At 38.6% G+C, this 26,266-nt stretch overlaps 1 protein-coding gene across 3 annotated transcripts in view; it reads left to right on the plus strand.

The window, feature by feature from the left end:
- Positions 1-546: 546 nt before the first annotated feature.
- The window catches only part of LOC108719287 (phosphatidylinositol 3,4,5-trisphosphate-dependent Rac exchanger 2 protein), a 176,723-nt gene continuing 151,003 nt past the window's right edge, over positions 547-26,266 (plus strand). The window contains exon 1 of one of the 3 annotated variants that reach the window (XM_041566483.1): positions 547-1,331. In XM_041566483.1, coding sequence (XP_041422417.1) covers positions 1,200-1,331 — 132 coding nt within the window. In that variant the 5' untranslated portion in view covers positions 547-1,199. Of the gene's footprint in view, positions 1,332-13,666; positions 13,923-26,266 lie in introns of those variants that run through there. The other 2 variants (XM_041566485.1, XM_041566484.1) reach the window with 2 other exon arrangements.

Genomic DNA, 26,266 nt, shown 5'->3' on the forward strand with positions numbered 1-26,266 from the left:
GGGACCTGTGGTTTTCTGGATAACGGAAAATACATAATTTGGATCTTCATACCTTAAGTCTACTAGCAAATCGTATAAACATTAAATAAATCCAATAGGCTGGTTTTGCCTCTGATAAGGAATCATTATCTAAGTTTGGATCAAGTACAAGCTACTGTTTTATTATTACAGAGAGAAACAGATTTTGATTATTTGGATAAAATGGAGTCTTAGGGCGGCGGCGGCCTTTCTGTAATTCTGAGCTTTCAGGATAACAGGTTTCCGGATAACGGATCCGATACATGTAGGTGCAAATAGGCCACACCAACACAGTGCCCTCCATTCTAAGGAGATGTGGTGCAGAGTGACAGAGAATAAAATGAAAGCCAATGTGGTTTCTCATAGAATATTTTCTGCTAAATGTGAAACAGGGAAACACCCCACTATGTTGGAATCTCAGAGGGTGATGCTTTCCTCCTGACATCTGCTAGTATTTTGGCAAGTTCTATGATTTAAAAGACATGAGCAGCGTTGCCCTGCTAAATATGATTGGAATGACTTTCCCTTCCTGTGTTTGGTTAAATTAGATTTGCAGGGATGCACTGATTGTCATGGGGGTTGGCTGCTAAATGAGGATCCTGGGAGTGGTAGTTTGATAAGAGCTAGTGAAAAGCAAATAAAGTTCAGCAACAGGTTTGTTTACAGTCTGTGAAAGTTTCTGTCTTTGTCCAGACACCCCTGTCCCCCTGTTAGTCTTGAGCAAGAGCAGCAGCAGCAGCTGTAATTGTGTGATTGTGGCAGCAGCCCTGGCACGCAATGTGTCCCTAACACAGGCTTTCTTTCCTTTTTCCTGACATTCACTGGAGGGGATGAAGGAGGGGATAGCACTGTTGGGGGTGGGTGATGGGGGAAAGAGGCTGGTTTAAGGATGCAGGGGCTGGAGTCACATGGATACACTCTTTTGATTAATGCCCAAATTTCCTGAGCTCTCAGACCCCTGGAAATACACAGGCTTTGCTGTAGGACAACTTCTACTTTTTTCTTTTAAATAAGAAAACTTAAAAAAATCTATAGAGGAAAACTTGTATTCTTTGGAGATTTGTTTTAAACCTAGGCATGGTTTACAAGGAGCAGGCAAGGATCCTGTAGGTTTTGGAGTAACGCAATTGGATAAGTTTTGCACCCAGATTGCGCTGCCCCAGTGCCCAGAACGCTCAGAAATGACAGAGGAGAGTAAAGGAGGAGAACATGGGAAGGAGCTGGAGAGGCATCTGCGTCTGAGGGTCTGTGTTCTGAACGAGCTGCTAAAGACTGAGAGGGACTATGTGGGCACCCTAGAGTTCCTTGTGTCGGTGAGTTTTATGATGGGTAGAGGGGGGATGGGCAGGGTGGCTTCTATCAATGCTCAGCCACCATAAGTAACTGCATTACTGGAAACTCTCCAAGTAAATCACTACACAAGGTGACACAGTTGGATTTTGTCTTACATTGATTTCAGGGATTTCTGGTCCAGCACTAGTGTATTGGTAATGACTCCCTTTCACCGTGCTTGCAACTTTCCCCACTTGTTGATCACAAACATAGAACATATTAACTTTCCACCATGTCCCTTGTTGATGTCCCTTGTTGTCCCGTGTGCAGGGAGGGACGGGGCACTGTGGTGGCTCCCACTCCTGAGCCTGAGGAATGCTGAACTAAACAACTCCATGACCTGAAGTTCTTTTATGCCTGGGAATGTTTGTTGGTTATGTAATGAGGGCAATACAATTCATTCACTGGCTCCGAAACATCAAGCGAAACATCAAGCGGCAGTTTAAAGTAAATGGTTTATGTGGTCTGTGGCAGCTGGTTAGCATTACACTCCAAGTGATGGATCCAGTCCTTAATTATTTCTTCTCCTTTTCTGGGCTGGGGATCCATGGGAATGTTGTTGGATGCCCAGGAAACACAGAAGGAATAGTGCCCAATTGTGCTGCAGCGCCTAAGAGGGACAGTGCACTTCTTATGGGGGGGGGTGACAAAAGTGGAGGAAAATAAAAATGGTGGATTAGAAAGTATTTTGGTGTCATTATTACAATGTCAGAGTCACAAGAACCTTATCTGTGGTGGCTGTGCTCCGGACAATTTAAAGTTGATTTTTCGACATTATTATTCATTTGCTCGCTTTAATAATGGCAAATTCAGAAAGATGGAGTTGCTTCAAACATTAAGTATAGATCGGCATAAAATAATGGCTTGGAAATGATTATCAATTTGTTGTTTAATGATTTTCTGGGGTAAACAAACATTTTAAACCTATTTAACGTTCAGTTTCTCTTAAAATCACTTTTGGGAATTTATTTTTTATAACAGTACAGGTATGGCATCCATTATCTGGAAACCTGCTATCCAGAAAGCTCTCAGTTATGAGAAGGCTAATTTCTCATACACTCTGATTAATTCAAATAATTCAAAATGTATAAACATACTTCATTTTTTCTGTAATTATAAAACAGTACCTTGTACTTGATCCCAAGTCCCAGATAAAATATAATGAATCCCTGTTGGAGGCAAAACAATCCTATTGGGTTTATTTAATGTTTAAATGAGACGTTAAAAAAGTAGACAAAGTATGGAGATCCAAATTACAGTGAGATTTACCCCAGGTCCTGAGCATTCTGGATAACAGGTCCCATACCAGTATTGGCTTTATGGAATTATTTATTTCTTTTAGGGCTATGCACATCTGCATGCACTATTCAGCAACTCTGTGGGCAACAGCTTTTTAATGTTGGTGACACAGGGAGATTTAGTTGCCTGCGATAAATCTTCGCTACTGCAGGCGACAATTTTCCCAGAAATACCTTCCCGCCCCGGCAAGAATGTGAATCGCCAGTGGGATGGCATAAGGGTTGCTTTGGTTTTCTGAAGTTGCCTCACAAAGAAACTTTGGGCGACTTTGGAAAGATTAGTTATTCAGGGAGATTAGTCGCCCACAGCAGTGAAGATTTATTGCAGGCGACTGAATCTCCCCCCCCCCCGTGTGACACCACCTTAAGCAAGTGCTTAAATATTAGTGTGCATATAGATTTCTCTGTGCTTGCTGGAATTATTGGCATCATATGTTGTGTGTGTGAGTGTGTGTGCGAATGTGCATGAGTGTGCAGCTTAGAAGGAACATTGACTGTGAAAAAACTAACTGAGATCAGGAAGATGATGCCCAGAATAGGAGTTTTACACCAGAGGGTGTTAGTTGTGGTACTAGTCTTAAATGGTAACTTAAAGGGATACTGTCATGGGAAAACATGTTTTTTTCAAAACGCATCAGTTAATAGTGCTGCTCCAGCAAAATTCTGCACTGAAATCCATTTTCCTAAAGAGCAAACAGATTTTTTTATATTCAATTTTGAAATCTGACATGAGGCTAGACATATTGGCAGTTTCCCAGCTGCCCCCAGTCATAGGGAGATTTAGTTGCCTGTGATAAATCTTTGCTACTATAGGCGACTAATCTCCCAGAAATACCTTCCCGCCGGCAAGAATGGGAATCGCTGGTGGGCTGGCATAAGTGTCGCTTCGGTTTTCTAAAGTTGCCTCACAAAAAAACTTTGGGTGACTTTGGAAAGATTAGTTAATCGTGGAGATTAGTCGCCCGCAGTAGTGAAGATTTATTGCAGGCGACTAAATTTCCCCTTGAGCCACCACCTTAAGCAAGTGCTTAATTATTAGTGTGCATACAGATTTTTCTGTGCTTGCTGGAATTTATTGGTATCATATGTTGTGTGTATGTGTGGGTGTGTATGTGCATGAGTGTGTGTGTGTGTGTGTGTGTGTGTTTGTATGTGCATGAGTGTGCAGCTTAGAAGGAACATTGACTGTGAAAAAGCACAGTTACTTTTAGAGCTTACAATCTGAATGACTCAATACTAACTGAGATCAGGAAAATGATGCCCAGAATAAGAGTTTTACACCAGTGGGTGTTAGTTGTGGTACTAAGGGTAACTTAAAGCTCAATCTAAACGATGTGTACATTCTTAGCCACTGGCAGATAGGGTTGCCAACTTTTCTGGAAATAAAATGCTGGTCTCCCTATATATTTATGTTTCTTCTCTATTACAGAGGTAGTTCAACCTTAAGCTAACTTTGCGTATGTTATAGAATGGATAATTCTGAGCAACTTTTTATCTGGTCTTCATTTTAGTCTTTTTTTATAGTTCTGAACTATTTGCCTTGTTCTGACTCTTTCTAGCTTTCAAATGGGGGTCACTGACACATCTAATAAAGAAATGCTCTGTAAATGTGGCCATAGACATAACAATTGTGATCTTTCTCGGAAAAGAACTTTCCAAGAAAGATTGTTTGTTTCAATACACGTGTCAGGCTGAACCGTCAGATATACGGGGAAAAACAATAGAATTCTACCTGTATCTGACGATTCAGCACTAACAATGGCCGATGTTTGGGTGCCTTCAAAGGCACCCAATCAAAATTTTCCATCCAGCCCGATTGAGGAGCCGACTGATATCAAAGTCTTCTGCTGATATCGGTCGGCTCTTTTCCCACCATACACGCCGAATATCGTACGAAAATGTTTTATGTTCTTCTATGGCCACCTTAAGGCTACAAACGTATTGTAATTGCTACTTTTCATTAATAATTCAGTCCAGTCTCTTTTTCAAATCAATGCATGGTTGTTAGGGTAATTTGGATCCTAGCAACCAGATTGCTGAAATTGCAGACCCACATGCTAAATGTTAATTTAATGGTGAACAACACCTTTAAAAAGCATAATTTTTACTGGCCAAGTGGTGGGTGGGAATTGTGCTGGTAGGGCTGCTGTATGGAAGTGTCACCTACCTGAGTTACACTGCAAGTGGCATTTACTTGTTTGCTAAGGGGATGGTCAGTAGCCAAGTCTATTTCAGTAGCCATCTTGAAACTTCGCAGAGGATGTCACAGAGGTGCCCCTCCTGACACTCCAACCCTGCCCATTCTTATAGCCAACCACTGCAATCTGTGTCTATAGTAGCTCACTTCTAATAGGCTGCATCAGATTGGGTAATTTAGTCATGTATAGCCCAATTGATTATATGCCCTATGTGTCTATAGCCACAGGACACAATTACTAAACAAAGTCCCAACCTTTTGTACCCAAGAGCCACATTTGAAAATAAACTTGTTTATTTGTGCCTCCAAGATTTGCCTCAAAGCAAGGAATTTAGAAATGAGTATCTGATTAGCGACCAGAGTAACATCAAAGGGACTGGCGAGCAATATGTCACTCATGAGCCACTGGTTAGGGATCAATGATATAGATCAAGACCTAATTCCTTATTAACCATTCAGTATGAGGGCTGTATACATGTCCAGTTGTTAGAATCAAAGCAATTATCTAACAATGCTGATGCCAACATCAACAATTCTATATCTCTTCCATTGTATACAATTGTCCAGTTGCTGTCTCAAAAGCCCAATAAAGGTTGAAGTAGGCAATTAGGTAAGATAATTTAGCTAAAGCAGAGCAAACAATTCCACTGAATGAATGAATGTAGTGGACAAGCCCTTTCCTTTGTTCTGTAATAGCCCTAGCTGTTGACCTGGGTCTGTCAGAGGTTGGGCTGGGAGGAAGTGTTCCTCGCCCAGGTTAGACATGACATGCAGAAAATTGGGGAATTGCTATGTTCCCAGGGGTGTCAGATGGTTTCCCCTGGGCTAAAAAGAGGTGAGAGTCAGGCGTAGGTGTTTGTGGACGCCACTCAATGGAAGAGGGTACGCCGGGAGGCAAGGGAGGCTTCGGTAGAAGAAGAAAGGACACAGAGGGAAGAAAAAAGCCTCATGGATGTAGGGGGGTAGGGAATCTGTGAATGAGTACACCAAGCGTGTGAGAGAGAGCTCCTGTTATAGCTCAGAAAGCTAAATTTACTCAGGCCTGGATTGGGCAGGCCACACAGGCCGGGGCCTAGGACACCAAATATTGGGGGGCAGAATGCTGCTTACTAGCCACATCTCCACTGGGGACTGGGTGGGAGATTTTGGCAGCAGTTTGAATCTCCTACCCACCCAGTCCCCAGTGGAAGTGATCTCACTGGAACATTGGTGGCAGGAGGGACTAGCAGTTGGGTGATAGGGGGTGCGAGTGGTGGGGGGGGGAAGGGTGTGAGTGCCAGGGAGATGTGAATGGTGGAGGAATACGAGCACCAGAGAGGTTTAGGGAACACAATTTTAAATTTGGCTCTGGGTTTACTGTTGTTTTTTTTATAGGTGGAGGCTTCACTATGTACCCCAGAAAGCCCTTTGCAGCAATAGAATGGTATTTCAGGCCTGTGGGAAGTATTGTGTACAATTCAGCCCCTCTGTTGTCAATTTTTGATATTGCTCGTCCAAAAACATTAACATTTACTGCATTGCTGTTTGGAGAAACCAGTGGCTTTTTTTAACTATAAGTGAAGATTTTGGGGCTAAAAGCACTCTGACAGGCGGGTGATATTCATGTCATTGCCTGACACACAAACTTAGTGCTGCAAGGGCCTATGCTTTCCGTTTTTCCTCTGCTGATGTAGAAAGAGCAGTGTGATACAAGCCTACGTGTGCTGGCACATGGGTCAGTTTTGGGCACTTTAAGTGGTTCTAAGTAGTCCACAATATGACACCAGTGTGCCCAGGTCCGAAATGAGAATTAAAATAGGCCCTGGCATTTCGGGTACACAGAGGCCCAAACAGCCCCCACCAGCCCACTAATTATTGACTTTCTATGGCACCTTATAGCAGCCCCTCTGGCATTTGCCAGAACCCACAGATTGCCAGTCCGGGCCTGAGTGTGCCTTTAAAATATATAGGCATATAGACATGCCTTACCGACTGACTAAACTGAGAATCTCTTTAGGTCACAGGTGGAAATAGAGAATTTATAACAGAATTCTTCATTATACAACAACTTGGCTAGTGTTGTCTGGCAAAATAATGTTACCTGAAAGCATTAGACGGTGAATTAGGTAAAACTTAAAAAAAGTGATTGGAGAAGATGGGCTGACACATAATTATCTCCTAAACACTACAAAATGCACTGATGTGTCCTGTACAGAGAACATAAGTTTCATCTTCTACAACAGGGGGATCCGTTATCTGAAAACCCGCTATGCAGAAAGCTTCAAAGTATGAGAAGGACATCTCCCCTAGACTCCATTTAAATCAAATAATTACATTTTTAAAAATGATTATTTTTTTTCTCTTTAATATTAAAATAGTAGCTTGTACTTGATTATAACTAAGATATAATGAATCCTTATTGGAGACAAAACAATCCTATTGTGCTTATTTAATGCTTCATTGATTTTTTTAGTAGACTTAAGGTATGTAGGCCCTAATTATGGATAACCACAGGTCCTGAGCATTTTGGATAACAGGTCCCATACCTGTATAATGAATTCTTGTATGGGGAATGACAAAACCCATTCCCAGAGTACAGCTGAGACAGGAAGAGTAGGTGCAGTTTTAGGGTAGCTTGGATGTACGCAGAGGAAGTAGAAAGGATGTTTTGTGAATTCCCTCTAAAACTGTCAGATTCCTCCTGGAACATTCACAACAGAGCAGAACAAATTTTATAAACAGAAAGAACTACACAAGGCCATGTCTTCATGGTGGCACTGTTACACTTAGGAAGCAGATGTAAGGGGGAACTCAGAAAACTGAAGTACAGGTATAGAAACCCGTTATCCAGTAAGTTCTGAATTACGGGAAGGCCATCTCCCCAACTACGATATAATTAATCCTTATCCTTATTCAATCATATCGGATTTTTTTCATGTCTTTATGATATTTTAATAGACAAAGTATGGAGACCCAAATTACAGAAAGATTCCAGAAAACCCCAGCTCCTGAGCATTCTGGACGACAGGTCCCATACCTGTAATATACCCATGAGCATATTAATTAGAGTAACCCGTCACTAACTGCTCTCACTGGTTAACTGCAGTAAAAGCAATATGATTATTATGGGTTGCTATAGCTTTCTGCCTCTGTTCAGGTAGAAATAAAATCATGACCCCATATGCTACATCATGCCGGCTTACATGTATAATTAAGTGGTACTATGATAGTAGTATATTTGTTAGCAGCGAACCATAACTTGGGGCAAAGGTATTTTTCTAGGTCAGAAAGCAACACACAGCAGGGTATATTTATCAAAGAAAGAAGTTAGAGATCACCACAGTCCTCACGAGTGAATTTCGCCACTATTAATTCATTTCTTTGGGATTTTTAAAAGAGTATTTATCAATGGGTGAAAGTTCATCCTTCGATAAATCCCATAGAAATGAATGGAGAGTGTCGGAATTTCACTCTAGAGGATCTTTAACTTCACTCTTTGATTATTACAGTATACCCCAGCTACTTCTATATCTCAGTAAGCCAATATATAGTGAATAAAGTACCCCCTCTTGTAAAATATAAGGAATTCCATGACCATATAAAAACACGAGGCTGACGGCCTGACTCACAAGTTTCAGTGAGTCATGTGACAGAAATTACATCACTTAGCTCATGATTATAATGATGACATCATTAAGCACTGATCTCATCTCCTAAGTAGCATTGGTCTGTTGGAATCTGAGAGCAAATAGCCATGGTCCATCCATGCACCTGTTGGGAGAGCAGCAATATAAGATTGATGTTATAGAAACTTCTCTTTTATTGCTGATAGAGAATCTTTGAGAAACTGCATGGAGTGTTTCTTTTTTATTTTATGGGACATATGTATAGTGATATATAGCTGTATAGCCCCTAAAGGAAAAAGCCCTGCTATTCATATAAATAATTTCCTCCCTTTTCTTTGGTTCTGCTTCTGGATTCCTTCCATTTAACATACACATAATAAGCCCCTTCCCCCAATTCTAAACTCTGGGGATATATTTCTTTAAGATAACATCCGGCCTTTTAATCTCCTTTTCCACTCTGAGGCCATAGAGGCATCTTTGGGAACCTTTAGTGCTGACTAAGAGATTTAAATAGGCAATACTGTATTTCATATACAATATGTATACCTCTGCAAATATTTTAAACTGTAATAAACTGTGTCTGAGCTCTGTTGTATGGGATCTGAAAGAGGTTATTGGAAACTATCATTTCTTTTCATTTCCATTTCAGATTCTTTAGAAAATGTGCAAAGAATTTAGCCCTTGTTTGCTCTCATCTGTATTCCGGAACGGTACTCTCTCGCCTTAGAATGTGTTTGCCCAGCGCATTTAGAAAACATAATGCAAGATGAAAGGAGTAATGTGGCCCTTTAGTTGTGAAGGAAGTGAGGATGATGATGTTGAAGGCACAAATACTAAGACTGTACTGCTCTTGGGAGTGCTTTTTATACATAGGAAAACAATGTAAATCATCTCTCAAGCTACGCTTGTCAGATTGTATTTACTGAAGGATATCACACTGATTGGAAGCTGGTGATTGCTAATGCCAGTGTTTAAAGAGCTAAACTCTTTGGTGCCAGTTAAGTCCCTCTCCAACTACATAGACAAAGAGCTGTAATTGGACAAAATATCCTTTTGCAGCTTGCTACTTATCATTTATTACACACTAGATCTGCTTTTTTTAAATGAAATACTCATTTAACTTTGCAGAGCCAGGCTAGGAAGTGTTGCCACCCCAGCACCCCAACACCTCACTCCCCCTCTACAGCTCATTACCCATGCTTATTGTCTGCCACTAGTTCTAGCCCTGCAACTTTGCACCTATATAGAAATAATTTCCCAATGCTAACACGTTTCTAAACTTTTATAAGAAGAGCTGTGTGTACATCACTATAGGGGCAAGGGGGAGCTCATTAAGTCTATTGCTTCTTTAGGCTATAATCACACATGACATCTCCTCCTTCTTAAATACACCAGCAGAGAAAAGGCCTATCCACTGCCTTCCATCCTCTCAACGCTGGCAGGCATGACATTTGTGTGTGTTGGCACACAAAGGGTGAATTTTGGCATGAAATATGAAAAGTATGCAGTGGATCTGTGTTTCCTCTGCCAGAGGGGAATACATCATGTGTAATACAAAGCTTTGTGGTCTTTAACCATGGCCTGCCCAGGCTGCCCCCCATTGGGTCACCCACAAATTATTTCAAACAAGTTGATGTGCAAATGGAATGCCCATGGCACACTCACATAATGACCACACACCCTTGCACATTGCAAACCATTTTTCTTAGGGTACTTCCATTTCAGTACTCTGGTTGGAGAACCCTGATGTAAAAGATTGTATCTGGCACACGCTTCCTCTGGTCAGTGATCAGCCCCAGAGAGCCAAGAGAATGCTCAGAGGATGTCAGGAAGGGACTAAAAGTCACGTAATGTGGGAGCAAAAATATTATCGGTGGTGGTTTTTGTGGTTAGGAAGGGGGCTCTATGCACTGTATCACACTTTACTTGTACCAAAACTTAATTAAAACACCAAACTATTGCGTTCCTAAACCTGTTAAACAGATAACATGATCATAGTTTGCATGTCAAAAACACAAAAGGGAGCATTTTACAGTGACTTTGCACTATATATATATATATACATAGTAATGGATGCCGGCACTGCTTGTATAGTAGGTATTTCGTGCCTGGGTGCAATAGCACTCACAGGATTTAAATGCAAAAAATCTTGTGTTTGTTAAAGCAAAAAAGCTAACGTTTCGGCTAGCATTATTAGCCATTTAAGTGGATAAAGGCTAAAAGTGCTAGCCCGAAACGTTAGCTTTTTTGCTTTAATAAACACGCACACACACACACACACATATATATATATATATATATATATATATATATATATATATATATATATATATATATATATATATATATATAAAGTCAATTTTGGTGAGCGCACTCTTACCGGATTTCTTGGATGGTGGGTGCGTTGGTCAAGTTTTTGCATATGTAGTAATAAATGGACCCGCACTCCAATGTTCTTAGTGAAGAAAAGTAATGTGCTTTATGCATTTGTGAATAAAGCACATTACTTTTCTTCACTAAGAACATTGGAGTGCGGGTCCATTTATTACTATATATATATATATATATATATATATATATATATATATATATATATATATATATATATATATATATATATATATATATATATATTTACACAAGGCTGTCATCACAAATCATGTAGTTCAATCGTGTAGTTCTACCCTTCATCCCAGTGGACCTAAGAAAGGAGACATAGCTGCCTGGGTATACTAAAGGACCACTTAGGTCTGTATTTGGACCTAAAAATCAGGGTCCCTACTATATATCTACCATGTGGGACCGAAACGTCGGATAAGATGTGTGAATAAATCAACACTTGTTTTCAGCTAAACATTACAGAGTGTGCTGATCTTCTATTTATTATTACTACAAGCTTGATTGTGCACCTCTGGCTTCGTCATTGACTGAGTGCGGGCACTGTCGGATATTTTATATATATATAGATATATATATATATATATACTGTATATATATATATATATATATATATATATATATATATATATATTCTACAGCAATAAAGCAAAACAACTTTTTTAAAAGATTGATGCATAAAAAAGTATTTCATGTTAAAATACTGAAAATACTTTTTTATGCATCAATCTTTTTTAAAAAAAGTTGTTTTGCTTTATTGCTGCAAACAGCCATACAAGAGGTTAAACGCACAAGGAAACACAGGCACAGTCACGTGATGTGGGTGGAGGTTATTTAATGAATTTATCATGTGTGTATTTGTACCTTGAAAAAGGTCCCAAGAGGGACCGAAACGTCGGTTTTTACATATCATGTCTTAATACAAGCTTTTTTGACACAAGACCCTTGGTGCTGGCATTTTTGGTTCTTCAATATATATATATATATATATATATATATTCCTTGATAAAGGCCCCAATGCGGGCCGAAACGTTGGTTTCACAAGTGATGACTCAATAAACACATTTTGCTTGTAGATTATTGGAGTGCTGGTCCATACTTGAATTCTATATTATACTTCTTTGACCAAGCACCCAACATCGAAACAATCGAGTAAGAGACTTATATATATATATATATATATATATATATATATATATATATATATATATATATATATATATATATATATATATATATATATATATATATATATATATATATAATTACACTGTCCTGGAAGAAGCATGCACCACTAAAACACCATCAAGTGCATAAAATAAAATTTAAAGACTTTAAAGACACTATTTCTCTTGTTGTGACTAGGGTTGCCAACTCGCCAGTATTTTACCAGCCTGCCCGGTAAAAATGATGGCTGATCCCAATGTTATTAATAGGGAGAAAAGATAAATATATAGGAAGGCCGGTATTTTTTTCCAGAAAAGGTGGCAACCCTAGTTGTGACCAATGTGCCTGAGTGAACCTGCTGTGGGAAGTTCTGCTTCTCTGCACATGTATAAAAGGGGCTCAGCACGTGATTCTCTAGGAGAGTTTAAAGGGGTCGTTCACCCTTAAGTGCATTTTTAGTATGTTATAGAATGGCTAATTTTAAGCAACTTTTCATTTGGTCTTTATTTTTTCTTTTTATAGTTGTTTAATTATTTGCCTCCTTCTTCTGACTCTTTCCAGCTTTCAAATGAGGGTCACTGACTCATCTAAAAAACAAATGCTCTGTAAGGCAACAAATATATTGTTATTGCTACTTCTTATTAATCATCATCTCAAATAAGGTTGCTAGGGGAATTTTGACCCTAGCAACCAGATTACTGAAATTGCAAACTGGAGAACTGCCTAATAAAAAGCTAAATAACTCAAAAAACATAAAAATTAAAAAATTAAAACCAATTGCACATTATCTCAGGATTTCACTCTTTTTACTCATGGCTGTACTTTACTGATTACTGTACGCAGTAACTGAACTTCTACACTTGTGTGTATACATAAATATATATTATATATAAACCTTTATTTAAATAGCCTATATTAACATGAGATGACTTTGCATGTGAATTTTAAATGAAAACAATTCACTTACTTAAATAGAAAGGAGTGTGTGGATAACCCTATAGTCAGTATTAGCAGGTAAATAAACAGAGTGCCCCCAAACTCCGACATGCCTATTCTATACCTCCCAATACTTGAACAAAAATAGATTTTAAGATTTTAAGCCTTGCCCTCCAGACACACACTGTTTAGCCTAGACATGCCCCCCCCCTACCCGGTCCATGGAAAACATCACCTCTTTTGTGATTCATAATATGTAACTGTTTCACCTAAATAAGAGGGTTATGAGATTATAGATATGCCAGCAGTTGATAAACTAACTATAATGGGCAAACTTCTATCAATATGCATACATTTTATGAAATCCATTAATCATTATTGTGCATTTCAGTACATAATCTGTAATTAAAGCACAAAATAGATTGCAATATGTTTATTACCTTGCTGATTTAGGCATTAACATGGTCTTAAATTGCTTGAGCCCCAAATGTTGATAGGGTGTAAATTTAAGCTGAATTATAAAAGCTCCATGCGTACAATTCATTTGTTATAGAGGAACATTCACTTAAAAAGTCACTAGGGGTCATACATCAACACTGGGCAATCAGCACCTGGAGAGTGACTCTTAACAACCAATCAGTGAGTAGCTTTTTTTAAGCAGCTGCAGGATGAATGATGAATGAAAACAAAATTTGCTGTGGGTGCAGAAGGGGGAAAGGGAAGGGGTACATTTTAGAAATGGTAAAAATATAAAGAAGCCTATGACTAAGTGTCCCAGTGACACGAAACATGTTAGGCGAGAGATGTTTGTTTAAATAAAGGTTTTCAGTTTTTATCTACATACCTTTTGGTCTGAGCTATGTGTGGCCTACCAGAGTGCCTTGCACCAACATCAGTTTGTTTGCATACGGTTGTCCGCTTCCATGAGCTGAGGGCCTGGGACAGGAGCACCTGGGCCACCGGTCTACTTTGGTGAGTTATTCCACAAAGACTGGTTACGTTTTGTACTTAAATATTTTTGGTCTGCACAAAAAATATATAGAAGGACATTTTAAAAGTAATGTTTATTACACTTTTAAGTCTTAATACACCACTAAAGGCCATAATCAATTCTACCATTTGAATACTTCTAGTACCAGCTGATAATAACCTTGGGGGCAGCTTGATATGATTTATGCAAAGATTATTTCATATTACATGCATTATTATGTATGACATCTGGATAACACATGGTAGCTCATCTAAAGATCAGCTTCTTTTGTCTTGACCCCGGATACAGTGGTTTTCCTGCTCAGAGATTCTGCCAATACAAATAAAATGTTGTTTGACTTGTAATGAAAATGTAGCAGGGACATAAAGTTGAAGTTGCTTCTCATGTATTTATAAAGTGTCATTATGTTCTGCAGGGCTGTGCAATAGATGGGTCCGTCTATCAAAACCATTGGGCTAACTGCCAGGGGGCATTGGATGATTATTATTATTAGTATTATTAACAAGTGTTGCTAAATCCCCAGCTATAAATAAGTGTATATATTGAACATACAGATTGTACACCATGGCCTACCCTCATACTTGCCATACAAAAACTGACGAATACAAGAGGTAAGGAGGGCCCTGCTCAAAAGAGCTTACAGTCTGGTATATGACTGTTTTTTTCTGTGTCTGGTGATTATAAAACTAATATTAAAAAAAAAGTTGATTCTGCAATCCACCTGTCACTCCCAAATGCCATTACCCCAACTCCAAAAGCAAAAACTGCTGCTTGATAATAGGACAACTTGTTTTTATTTTAAATATGCAAAACCTGGCTTGCTTATTACTCTTTCCTATGTATCTGGGCAAAATGATGATCCTATGGAGCCTATGGAGCAAAGCCCCATTCCCTCTTATCAATACGACCAGTGTCGGACTGGCCTACCGGGATACCAGGAAAAACCCCTGGTGGGCCCTGGTGTCAGTGGGCCCTCTTGCTTCTAACTATTTAGCATATTTTATGCTATTTCTTTATGGGAAAGTGTAGTAATGGAAGAATATAGTAAGTAGACATAAAAGACTAGGTGAATAAAGAGGTTGAGTGAGGAGAGGAGAAATAATAGTTTGAAAAGTGGGCCTACGGTCTAAGGTTTTCTTGAGGGTCCTTGGCATCCCAGTCCGACACTGAATACGAACAAGAAACTGATCCTGGCTCCTTACTGAACTTTTGCCAATTTAGGTGTGAATAAACCTATTAATATTAAACTGGTTGTATGGAGGTTGATAGCGTCTGCTGACTTGACTCTTCTGTCTAATCCATCAGTTTATGGACTTGTGTATCGCGCTATAACAATAGCCTTCCCAGCTAATATTTGTTATGGCTTGGCTAGCTATTGATTTGGATGGCTTTAAACTACTTCAGACGGGCCTTGGTTATGCTTTGCAAAGGTCCAAATTCATGTCCAACATGGCCCACCACCTTGGTAGGCAAACAGTGGAAAGAAATGCTTGTTTGGTGACCTCTATTTTAGCATGAATGGCCAGCATTACTTACTCAGCATCTATCTATAACCAAACAACACAGTTTATCTGATTTTCAAGTTCATAGTACATTTTATCCAGAACATTATAATATATTTGATGTGTTGCCTGTACAGTTATTATTAAACATTTCTGTGAAAACTCATATTCTGTACAGTTTATCCAATCAGATAAATAGGTTTCCAACCAGAAGTCTTCCAGCTGTTAATTACAGTTTTCTGCTCCTCCACAAAGTGAAAGCTGCCAGGGGATTATTGAAGTTACAGTCCAGAAGCAGCAGTTGGAGGGCCTCAGAGCTGACATCTCCAGTAAAGTAGAATTTTGTTAGTAATTGTAAACGGAAACATTTAGAGCAGTTATCCCCAACCAGTGGCTCAACATGTTGCTCACCAACTGCTTTGGATGTTGCTCCCAGTGCTCTTAAAGCAGGTGCTTATTTTTGAATTCCTCGCTTGGAGGCAAGTCTTGGTTGCATAAAAACCATGTGTACTACCAAGCAAAGCCTCCTGTAGGCTGCCAGTTCACATAGGACTGCCAAATAGCCAATTACAGCCCATATTTGGCACCCCAGGAACTTTTTTTCATGCTTGTGTTGCTCCCCAAATCCTTTTACGTTTGAAAGTGGCTCACAGTAAAAAAAAGCATGGGGACCCCTGCTCTAAGGTGTGCGTTTTTGATTGAGCACACATGTCATTGCAAAAGTGTTCAGTTAATTGTGAATTTGCATACTGTGTGTGCACATGTTTTTCACACAATTTTATTTAGCTTTTCAAGTAAAACTTCAGATGCATTTTGACACTCTTTTGCCCATGCAAACCCTTTGATGTGGTCTGTTGGCTTCCAGTTTGAAACCCCTTCTTTAAAAAGTGTTCAGCCAATATAATGTGTATTCGTATATTTTTATTTTCAGGCAATCTGATGACACTGAGCCTTACCTAAAACATCAGTAGGTGTAAAGGTTGGATGTCTAACATTAGATGCACTCCCTGTTCAATTCAACTTTCCAGAAAAACTCTTGGACACTTTTGTTGCTTCTGTAACAGGAGCTGGTGAATAATTGCCTTTTTCAAATAAAATGTCACTTTAATGGAAGGGAAGGGTTTTGGCTAGCTGTAATTACCGATAAGGCACTGTGATTTCCTTTTCCCTTCCTCTGGCAAGAGGCCAGAGGACGTCAGAGAGGGAGAAAAGGAAGCGAGAACACAATTACTATACAATATCAGAATGAGTTTTACTGCGCTCCCAATGTCTGACAGAATCAGTTCCACTTGGAAATCTAGGCCCCGTTTCTCAGTTAGCTGGCAGTCTCCTCTTTACCTTTGCCCTGACTGTGAAATTTATGATGTGAAGGTTGCCAAGGTAAATTAAACAAAATTAACCCCCTATGGTCAAAAAGAATAGATATTTAAATAGCTTTTGGAGACTACTTACATACTTTGTCATGGCCTCACACACCTTCAACACAAGTTTTATTTAGTCATGTAATTCTGGATTACTTTGGTTGCAGTAAGCAAGTAAAATAAATGAAAACTATATATAGGTACAAGAGATACTCTTTGCCAGATGTCATCAAGGGCCTGTTTCTTCCTTATACCGTCATCAAATCAATAAATCCTTTTTTAAATGAATGACTGTAGATACTTATACAAAATAACTGTCTTATATGGGAAACGATCCTTTGAGGCAGGTGTCAACATTTCTTATGATTTTATTATTTCCATCCGGTTGTCATAATTTATGGATTTTGACACTTCAAAGTGGGTTTGATGTGTCAATAGCCTTAAAACAATATCCTGATATAATGTGGTTATGGCTTCCGTTATAATCCATGCCTGCCTAGTTATATCTATTTGCCTAGTGATGTCTATTGTGTCCAGATGCATCAACCTGTTTTTGGGAGTCATTCTATTTTGCCCCCCCCACATATCTTGTCACCTGCAGTAATAGTCTTCTGCTCCCCATAGTTTACATTTAATTTACTGTTAAACTCTGCACCAAATGAACCCAAAAATAGCTCTGATACAGGCAGTGTTGGGTAGAGCTTGGTGCGTGATTACTAAATCACTTTGGTGTGGCCAAAGTGCACCATATACATGGGCTTACTGGGATGATGGCTTTGCATGTCTCATTAAAACTTCTGTATTCTATTAAATAATGTTCATATACAAGAAAATACAAATATATTAGGAGTGAAGACCTTGTGCCAATTGCAGGGTCATCTCAACACCATTGTAATTTAGGTGTAAAACACCACTATGTGCCTGCCAGCAGTTCTAAAGAGAAGCTGTGGCCATGTCCTGACCTTACAGTGAATGGAGAACACTGAGAACACAGAAATTCCCTCTTCCTCTTTACGGAGCTATGGTCCATCTGTAACAGGGGTTCCCATACATCTCTATGTGAAAGCAGTGACTGGTCACAGTGGTGTCCAAAATTCACCATAGGCCATAGTCCTTGTACAGTTCAATCAGCCCCTCTACATCACCGGCTCCATTCCGTTATGTCCCCACCCCATATGTCCAATGCCATGTCAGTTATTTGTATAGGCTTGAGCTTTTTCTTAAGAAAGGAGAGACAGTTTTTGCTAAACGGAAACACAAAATCCAGAACGATCCAAAGTATGGAAAGCTCCATTTTATTAAAGTAATACACAATCCTATTAGGTTTAATTCATGTTTTAATGTATTTTAAGTAGACTATGGTAGACTAGGTATGAAAATCCAAATTATGAAAAGACCCCTTAACTTGAAAACTCCAGGTCCCGAGCATTCTGGATAACATGTTCCATACCTGTACTGATTAAACAAACCGAACCAGAAACAACAAAGTTATTGTGCAAAGAAATACTTTTCGGTTGCAACAAGAGCTACAAACTTCAAAACCGCTTAATATTTTTAATTAATCTAAAACCAAAGGTTTCCCTCTGTCTTTTTGTCTGATCTCTCTCTTAAAATTGAGTAATCAGATACACCACATTATTATAAACCATTTTTTCAGATTTTCATCCCAGCTCTCCTTTGAAATGTTTGGATTTAGTGGAAAATCACATTTTCTGCTGGAGGTTTTTTGAACTGTAAAAATAATAATGGCGAGCAGGCAGCACACTGTGAGGGACACAATGGGATACTGTGGCCTTGCCAGATTATGCCACTCATTGGAGCTACTGATGTTATGATAAAGCTAACAATTTTGGCAAAGTGCACTGCACTATTTATTCCCTCATTACACTAAAAAGTAAAAATGTCTGTTACGGAGAATATTGTCCTATTGTTACCGTTTTACCCATAAACAGCATATAAAAACAATATTGAAAAAGCAATCAGCAAGTGAGTAATCAACTGAATTCTCCTTTCTAATTGCATCAACAAGATTGCTGAAATTGCAAACTGGAGAGCTGCTGAATAAAAAGCTAAATAATTCAAAAACCACAAATAAAGAATGAAAACCAATTGCAAATTGCCTCAGAATATCACTTTCTAAATCATACTAAAAGTTAAAGGGATACTATCATGGGAAAAAAAATTTTTTTCAAGATAAATCAGTTAATAGTGCTGCTGCAGCAGAATTCTGCACTGAAATCCATTTCTCAAAAGAGCAAACAGATTTTTTTATATTCAATTTTGAAATCTGACATGGGGCTAGACATATTGTCAATTTCCCAGCTGCCCCAAGTCATGTGACTTGTGCTCTGATAAACTTCAATCACTCTTTACTGCTGTACTGCAAGTTGGAGTGATATCACCCCCCTCCCTTTCCCAGCCCCAGCAACCAAACAAAAGAGCAATGGGAAGGTAACCAGATAACTGCTCCCTTACACAAGATAACAGCTGCCTGGTAGATCTAAGAACAACACTTAATAGTAAAACCCATTTCCCACTGAGACACATTCAGTTACATTGAGAAGGAAAAACAGCAGCCTGCCAGAAAGCATTCTCCTAAAGTGCAGGCACAAGTCACATGACCAGGGGCAGCTGGGAAATTGACAAAATGTTTAGCCCCATGTCCGATGTCCAAAATTGAATACAAAAAAATCTGTTTGCTCTTTTGAGAAATGGATTTCAGTGCATAATTCTGCTGGAGCAGCACTATTAACTGATGTGTTTTGAAAAAAAATGTTTTTTCCAAATAAAAGTATCCCTTAAATTTAAAGGTGAACAACCCCTTTAAGACATGGGAAAGCATTAAAAATGTATAAAGAAATCAACTAGATGCAACACAGTATTCACTTTTTAGGAGATAACTATCTATCTATCTATCTATCTATCTATCTATCTATCTATCTATCTATCTATCTATCTATATATATATAGATATATATATATATATATATATCTATATATATATATGGGCTGAGCCCATGGGCACCCACAGATATATGTGGGACATATGTGTACATATATTGTTTTTTATATTTATTTCTTAAAATTACCATTAAGAACCTGCAATAAGCTTATAAAAGGCTTACATCTTATGGTCAGCACCCCTTCAAATAATGGACCATCCCAATGCCTATTCTACTGCTCAGAGCAGCAGTCTGGATTTAGCTCCACCCCTTCCTTCTCTGAGACACTTCCTGCTCCTCAACTGTGTGTGGAATGAGGAAATCAGAGTAGAGAATCTTCTCCTGATGAAGCAGCTTCATTCCCAGGGCAGATGAGTGTGAATCTGTTGTGTTAAACTTAGAGAGTGAATGGCAGAGTATGTCTGTTTGTATCTGTGTCTGTGTGTAAAATGAACTGTTAGTGTTAATGTGTGTAAGGGCAGCTAGTGTAAGAAGGTCTGACAGACTGTGTGTGTGAGTAATAGAGACTATAATAAGCCTGTGTATAGCTGTGTAACTACATTCATTATTCAATCTTATAGGTACAGGTTGGCTGTAGGTTTTGCCTAAACCATTATCTTGCATTTTCCATAAAGCACATTAACCCTTACAGTTCCTTGCCCCGCTACTCACTCTATTCACTCTAGTCCTCTTTTACCCTTTCCCTTCTCATTCTGCTGAGTTAACCCCACACTCACCTCTCTGTCTCTAATAACTCTCTGCCTCACTCTATTCATTGTCTTCTTTTACCCTTTCCCTTCTCATTCTGCTGAGTTACCCCACACTCACCTGTCCATTGCTAATAACCCTCTGCCCCACTCTATGGGGTAAATTTACTAAAGGGCGAAGTGAAAATTCGCCAGTGTGACGTCATTTTGGGACTTCGCAGATTTACTAACGGGCACTGGCGTAATTTGCTTGTGAAGAAGATAGACTGTATCGCTACTTCGCACTCTAACGGCAGGCAAATTTTTGCTCTGGCCAATGGACGTAACTACGCAAATTCACTAAGATGCGTTTTTTATTGAACGTTACCTCCTGCGCCAGACTTGCCTTCACCACCTCAGACCAGGCAAAGTGCAATAGAGTAGATAGGAGTTTCTCTAAAAAAAATTGAAAAAGTCCCCAAAAACTCTAGTGACTTTTCAGTTTTTCAGGGTGATAGGCTGCAAAAGATCGTAAATTTTTAGGGTACCCAGCTTCCCTATATTTCCTTACATATGGCACATAAACTATACACTGGGCACATGTGTAGGGCAATATAACAACTTTATTGGGCTTGTGTAGTGTAATGTATTGGCAGCAACATATACGCCCGTTGAAATGGGCGTATATGTTGAAATAGCGCAACTTCGCTTTGGTTGCTGAATTAACAATAACGAAACTTCGCCATCATTCAGCGCCCTGGACGCAACTCCGCATTTTAGTGAATTAGCGTTGTCCTGGCCAATTTTCGCCTAGCGTAGTGTGGCGATGTGAGCGAAGCCGCCGCTGGTGAATTTGCCCCTATATATTTGTATAGATAGAAATAGCTATAATATTATAATATATATTTTTGCACCTCACTCCCGTCTCCTGCTCCTGTCTTGTATTGTTTCTTTTTGGATGACTTATCTTTTAACCCTTCTGGCACTCTGGGAACAAAGCGACTTTCCCCTAGACTGAAACAGAATGTATAAACATAGACTCTATACTAGTGACATTTGTTGTGCACAACCTCTCCCTGCTGTTGTTACTTTACTTTATGTACAGTAGAACCCCCATTTTACATTTTTCAGGGGAATAGAAAAAATGGTGTAAAGTCAGGGAAATGTATTATACATTATATATTGGTGGGACCACAAAAATGGTATAAAATATGGAAAAACTTAAAATAAAGCTATGTAAAATGGAGGCTTCTAAAATGGAGGCTTCACTGTATGTATCCAGCTGTAACTAGGAATCTAGAGGGAATACCATTCTGCAACTGTTGGGTATTAATTGTGCTAATAAAGTTGAAACTACCAAGTTCTGTGTTGGCAAACAATGAGTTTGTGTCACTAATAGAATGGGAATGCTATACATGTGCAAATGTCATTACTTTGAAACCAAAATATGGGTACTAGTAATTTGTGTAATATGTTTTCTTCCTTGACCCCCACTGGAAAATTTTCTGTGGACGCTCATGGCTGAGCCCCATGTACAGATGTAGGCATGTATTGGCTGCATCTGTACTTGACCTATGGTCGCTAACATGTTTATTTGTATTTTTCCAGCCTCTTAGTATTTTCTAAACTTGTCCTAATTATAAGATAATCCTATTTATAATACATACAGTATGGAATCAATTTAAATACACATTTTAGAGCTTTCTACATAACTTCATTTTGTTATTGGCCAGTTTGATTTTATTACTGGGAGTTTAGATTCTTTCTGATAATAAAGTGCTAATGCTGAATATGCTGAATGCCAGTTGGGACCAGATCATTAGCAATCACAGTATTCAGAAATGAGACGTTCAAGGTTGCTATTGGCAGTGGGGGTGGCAAGGGCAAATCACACCGCTCATTTCACCATTAAAAATCCAAGCAGTCGTTCTAGTTCAGTTCTGTATGTCCCATTCCGGCAGATCCCTGCCACATTGTATGCGGCTGATTTGATGGAAATGTTTCTTTTCATGTGTGGCAAGCAATTGGTTCCGCTGTGCAGTGAAAAGAAGCAGTAAGCATGTAAAACATTCACTCAATTGCCTTGATGCTTTCAGGCCTTTCCAAACACTTTTTTCCCCCTGTTTCTGATCAAGACCCGTATTTAATGCCAGACTATTCTAATGAACTGATGGGGAGCCATGCGGTTATGCACTGCCAAGCTAATTATTGTAATTTTGCCGTGGGACTATTTGTTGTGCTTAGGAGATGTGGACTACAGGTTACAATCTGCAATGTGTACTGCCCTGGTGCCAAAGATTACTTAGAAAATATGTATGTGGCCAGCAGCTAATTTAAAGGACTATTTTATCGACATTTTTTTTTTTTTGTGATATGCAAAATTCTGTATTACTGAACCTTCGGTTTTTCCTGAATAGGCCATCATGATAAGATATTCTGCAGAACTTTACAGCAGCATTCAAAATTAGGAGATATTAGGCATGGTACAGGTATGGGATCTACAGGAAGGCCATCTCCCACAGACTGTTTTAATTAAATAATTAACATTTTTAAAAAGAATTTCCTTTTTTTTCTGTAATAATAAAACCATACCTTGTACATGAATTTCAAATAAGATATAATTCATTCTTATTGGAGGCAAAACAATCCTATTGCGTTTATTTAATGTTGAAATTATTTTAACAAAGACTTAAAGGGGTGGTTCCCTTTTAGTATTTAATAGAATGAATAATTCTTGGCAACTTATTTGTCCTTCGTTTTCTATTTTTTTCTATTTTTTGAATTATCTCCTTCTGATTCTTTCCAGCTTTCAAATGGCATCTGAAAAACAAATACTTTGCAAGGCTACAAATGTATTGTTATTGCTATTTTTATTGCTATTTGTTTGGGCAGAGAGCCCAGAATATGTGGCAGGTGAACTTCGATACTTTTGTAACAATTTTAGATAAGCAAAGAAACAATTGTAACAATTTAAGATAAGCAGGTCTCTTGGGGAAACTGTGACCTGCAGCTTCAAGGGTAATTCACCTTCATTAGCAAAACTGTAATAACACATAAAAACCAAATAAATGTGTTCAAACTTTCATATCCTGCCAAATTTGGTAAAATTAACATGGTAATTAGGGGGTGTGGCCACAAAACAGGAGTGGTCAAAAAAATGTTGTCCCTCTTTCTATTTCCAAAATGTTGGGAGGTACAGAATGTGACACCTATATTTTATGATCAATTCATGTAAACCTTTTTTTTGTTTAGTTTAGCTAGTTTTAAACTTTCTACTCATTTAGTTAGTGCTTAATCTTTTGTCACAAATGCACTTGCAACCCTAATGGTGAGTGGCTATAAATGACTGGATGTACAAATGCCGTTACAATAAATATTCTTTTAAATGTACTTCATTTTTAACTGTAAACAATATTGTTTTACTTCCCAGGTGCTCACGTTACTGGCAGGTGTTACCTTTATAAAGGCAGAAATTAATAGTGAAAGATATTATACACAGACCTGACACAAGATCTTACAAAACGCAGTGGAAAACACTAATTTGTTTAAAAATAGCCGCATTCTTCTTTTTCTAGAATGGCTTAGCTTTCTGTGGAGAAAATACAATTCCAATAGCCGGCATGACAATACATTAATCATCTTATATTCATCCTTAATTAGTCCCCTGAATGAAAAAAGAAAATCCTTGGCATTTTTATAATGCAACTGTTGAGTTAACATTTTTAGCATAATGTATTTCCAAATGACAGTAACAGGCTGTTAGATTTCAGCATTTTCCACATGGGCAAAAACATGTGATGTGTTATATACGTGGGAAAATGATTGTTCTTAATGCTCTGCTTTCTCTGATAGCTTCTAGATTTCCTAATGAAACTTAACCTCATAGCATTATTTATTGTATTGTTCTTTTTTGCTCATGTTTGTTTATACCAGAGGACATTTAACAAAGAAAATACAGAAAATAATCTAGATTATCACAGTGTTCAATGAACCAAAATTAAAAGGGGCGGTTCACCTCTAAATTAACGTTTAGCATGTTATTGAATGGTTAATTCTATGCAACTTCTCAATTGGTCTTCATTATTTATTTATTTTTATACTTTTTAAATTATTTGTCTTCTTCTGACTCTTTCCATCTTTCAAATCTAGAAATAAATTCTCTGTAAGGCTACAAATATATTGTTATTGCTACTTTTCATTAGTCATCTTTCTATTCCAGCCCTCTCCTATTCATCATATTCCAGGTTCTTATTCAAATCAGTGCATGGTTGCTAGGGTAATTTGGATCCTAGCAACCAGATGGCTGATACTGCAAACTGGAAAGCTGCTGAATAAAATGCTAAATAACTCAAAAACCACAAATAATAAAACATGAAAACCAGTTGCAAATTGTCTCAGAATATCACTCTTTGCATCATACGAAATTTAAATTTAAACAACCCCTTTAAAGGGTTTTATGTCTACCCCTAGTGCATGTTCACTCCCCTCTGCCTCTCTCCTGTCCCCCTGTCATTCTCCCCTTCCCTCTGCCCCCAGCTTTAGTGTATAGCCAGCTTTATTGTGTAGATTTTTAAAATACAATGGCTTCTCCCCTAGATCTAAAAAAATTAATTGATTTGAACAAGAGACTGTAATATGAATAGGAAAGGGCCTGACCATAAAGACGAATAATAAAAAGTAGCAACAACTGGTACGGGGTTATTAATCAAAGTCCGAATTTATCTCAATGTTTTCTGAAAAAAAACTCAGACCAAATCCGCATGGGTTTTTTTGGGCTTATTTATTTATATACAAAATTGGATTTTTCACTAAAAATCCGAAAAATTTGTGAAAAATCCAATTTTTCATCCGATTTTCACAATTTTTTTGGATATTTCACCCAAAAACTCCAAAAACTTTGGGGTATTGCCAAAAACCCAGCGCACATCGAAAAATCATTGGGACTTCTCCCATTGACTTATATGCAACCTTGACAAGTCTGAGATGCCGGATTTTCAGATTCTGACTTTTCCCATCCTCTAGGTTTAATAAATTCTGAAAAAATTTGTGATTTTTTTTAAAAGTCTGATTTTAGAAAAAAAAGTCAAAATTTTTTCGTGATTTTTGCATTCGTAGTTTAGTAAATAACCCCCTAAATGTGTAGCCTTACAGAGCATTTGTTTTTTAGATTGTGTCAGTGACCCCCATTTGAAAGCGGTCTGTAGAAGAAGGCAAATAATTGAAAACTATAAAAAAATAAATAAAGGAGCAATTCAGAAGTTGCATAGAATTAGCCATTCTTTAACATATTAAAAGTTAACTTGAAGATGAACTACCCCTTTAGAGGGGCACCCCCTCTGCCTACCCCTAGTCCATGTTTGCTCCCCTCTATCAAGTACCTGCCCAGTGCCCCCCTATTGTTGTGCCTTAGGCAGGTGCCTCTTCTGCCTTCCCTATTTCTGGCCCTGCTGTCTGAATTTCCAAATTAGGAAATCCGAACAGGACTCTAAATGAATGACAAGGTGATCAGCCTGTCGGCAATTGTCATTGTGTAGCCACACCCACTTTATAATATCACCTCACCCCCGACCTCAACCACCCGGCCCCTTCAAAGATAGGAAAGGTGGTAATGTAAGCCAGGCCTGTCAGTGTCAGGGCCAGATTCCTATCTTCGCCGCCCGAGGCTTTTTTCGTGTCGCAGGGTCCTAGTGCTGGGCAACATTGCGCCACAGGGTCCTAGCTCCCGTCAATTTCGCACACAACCACCTGTAGAAGCGTGCATGCATGCTTGCACTGAAAACGCTGCCGATTAGCGACTCTTAGAATGTGGCTGGGCGGTATTCCACCCCTACCGT

The sequence above is a fragment of the Xenopus laevis genome, chromosome 6L, assembly GCF_017654675.1.
Source record: "Xenopus laevis strain J_2021 chromosome 6L, Xenopus_laevis_v10.1, whole genome shotgun sequence".
Lineage (NCBI taxonomy): Eukaryota > Metazoa > Chordata > Amphibia > Anura > Pipidae > Xenopus > Xenopus laevis.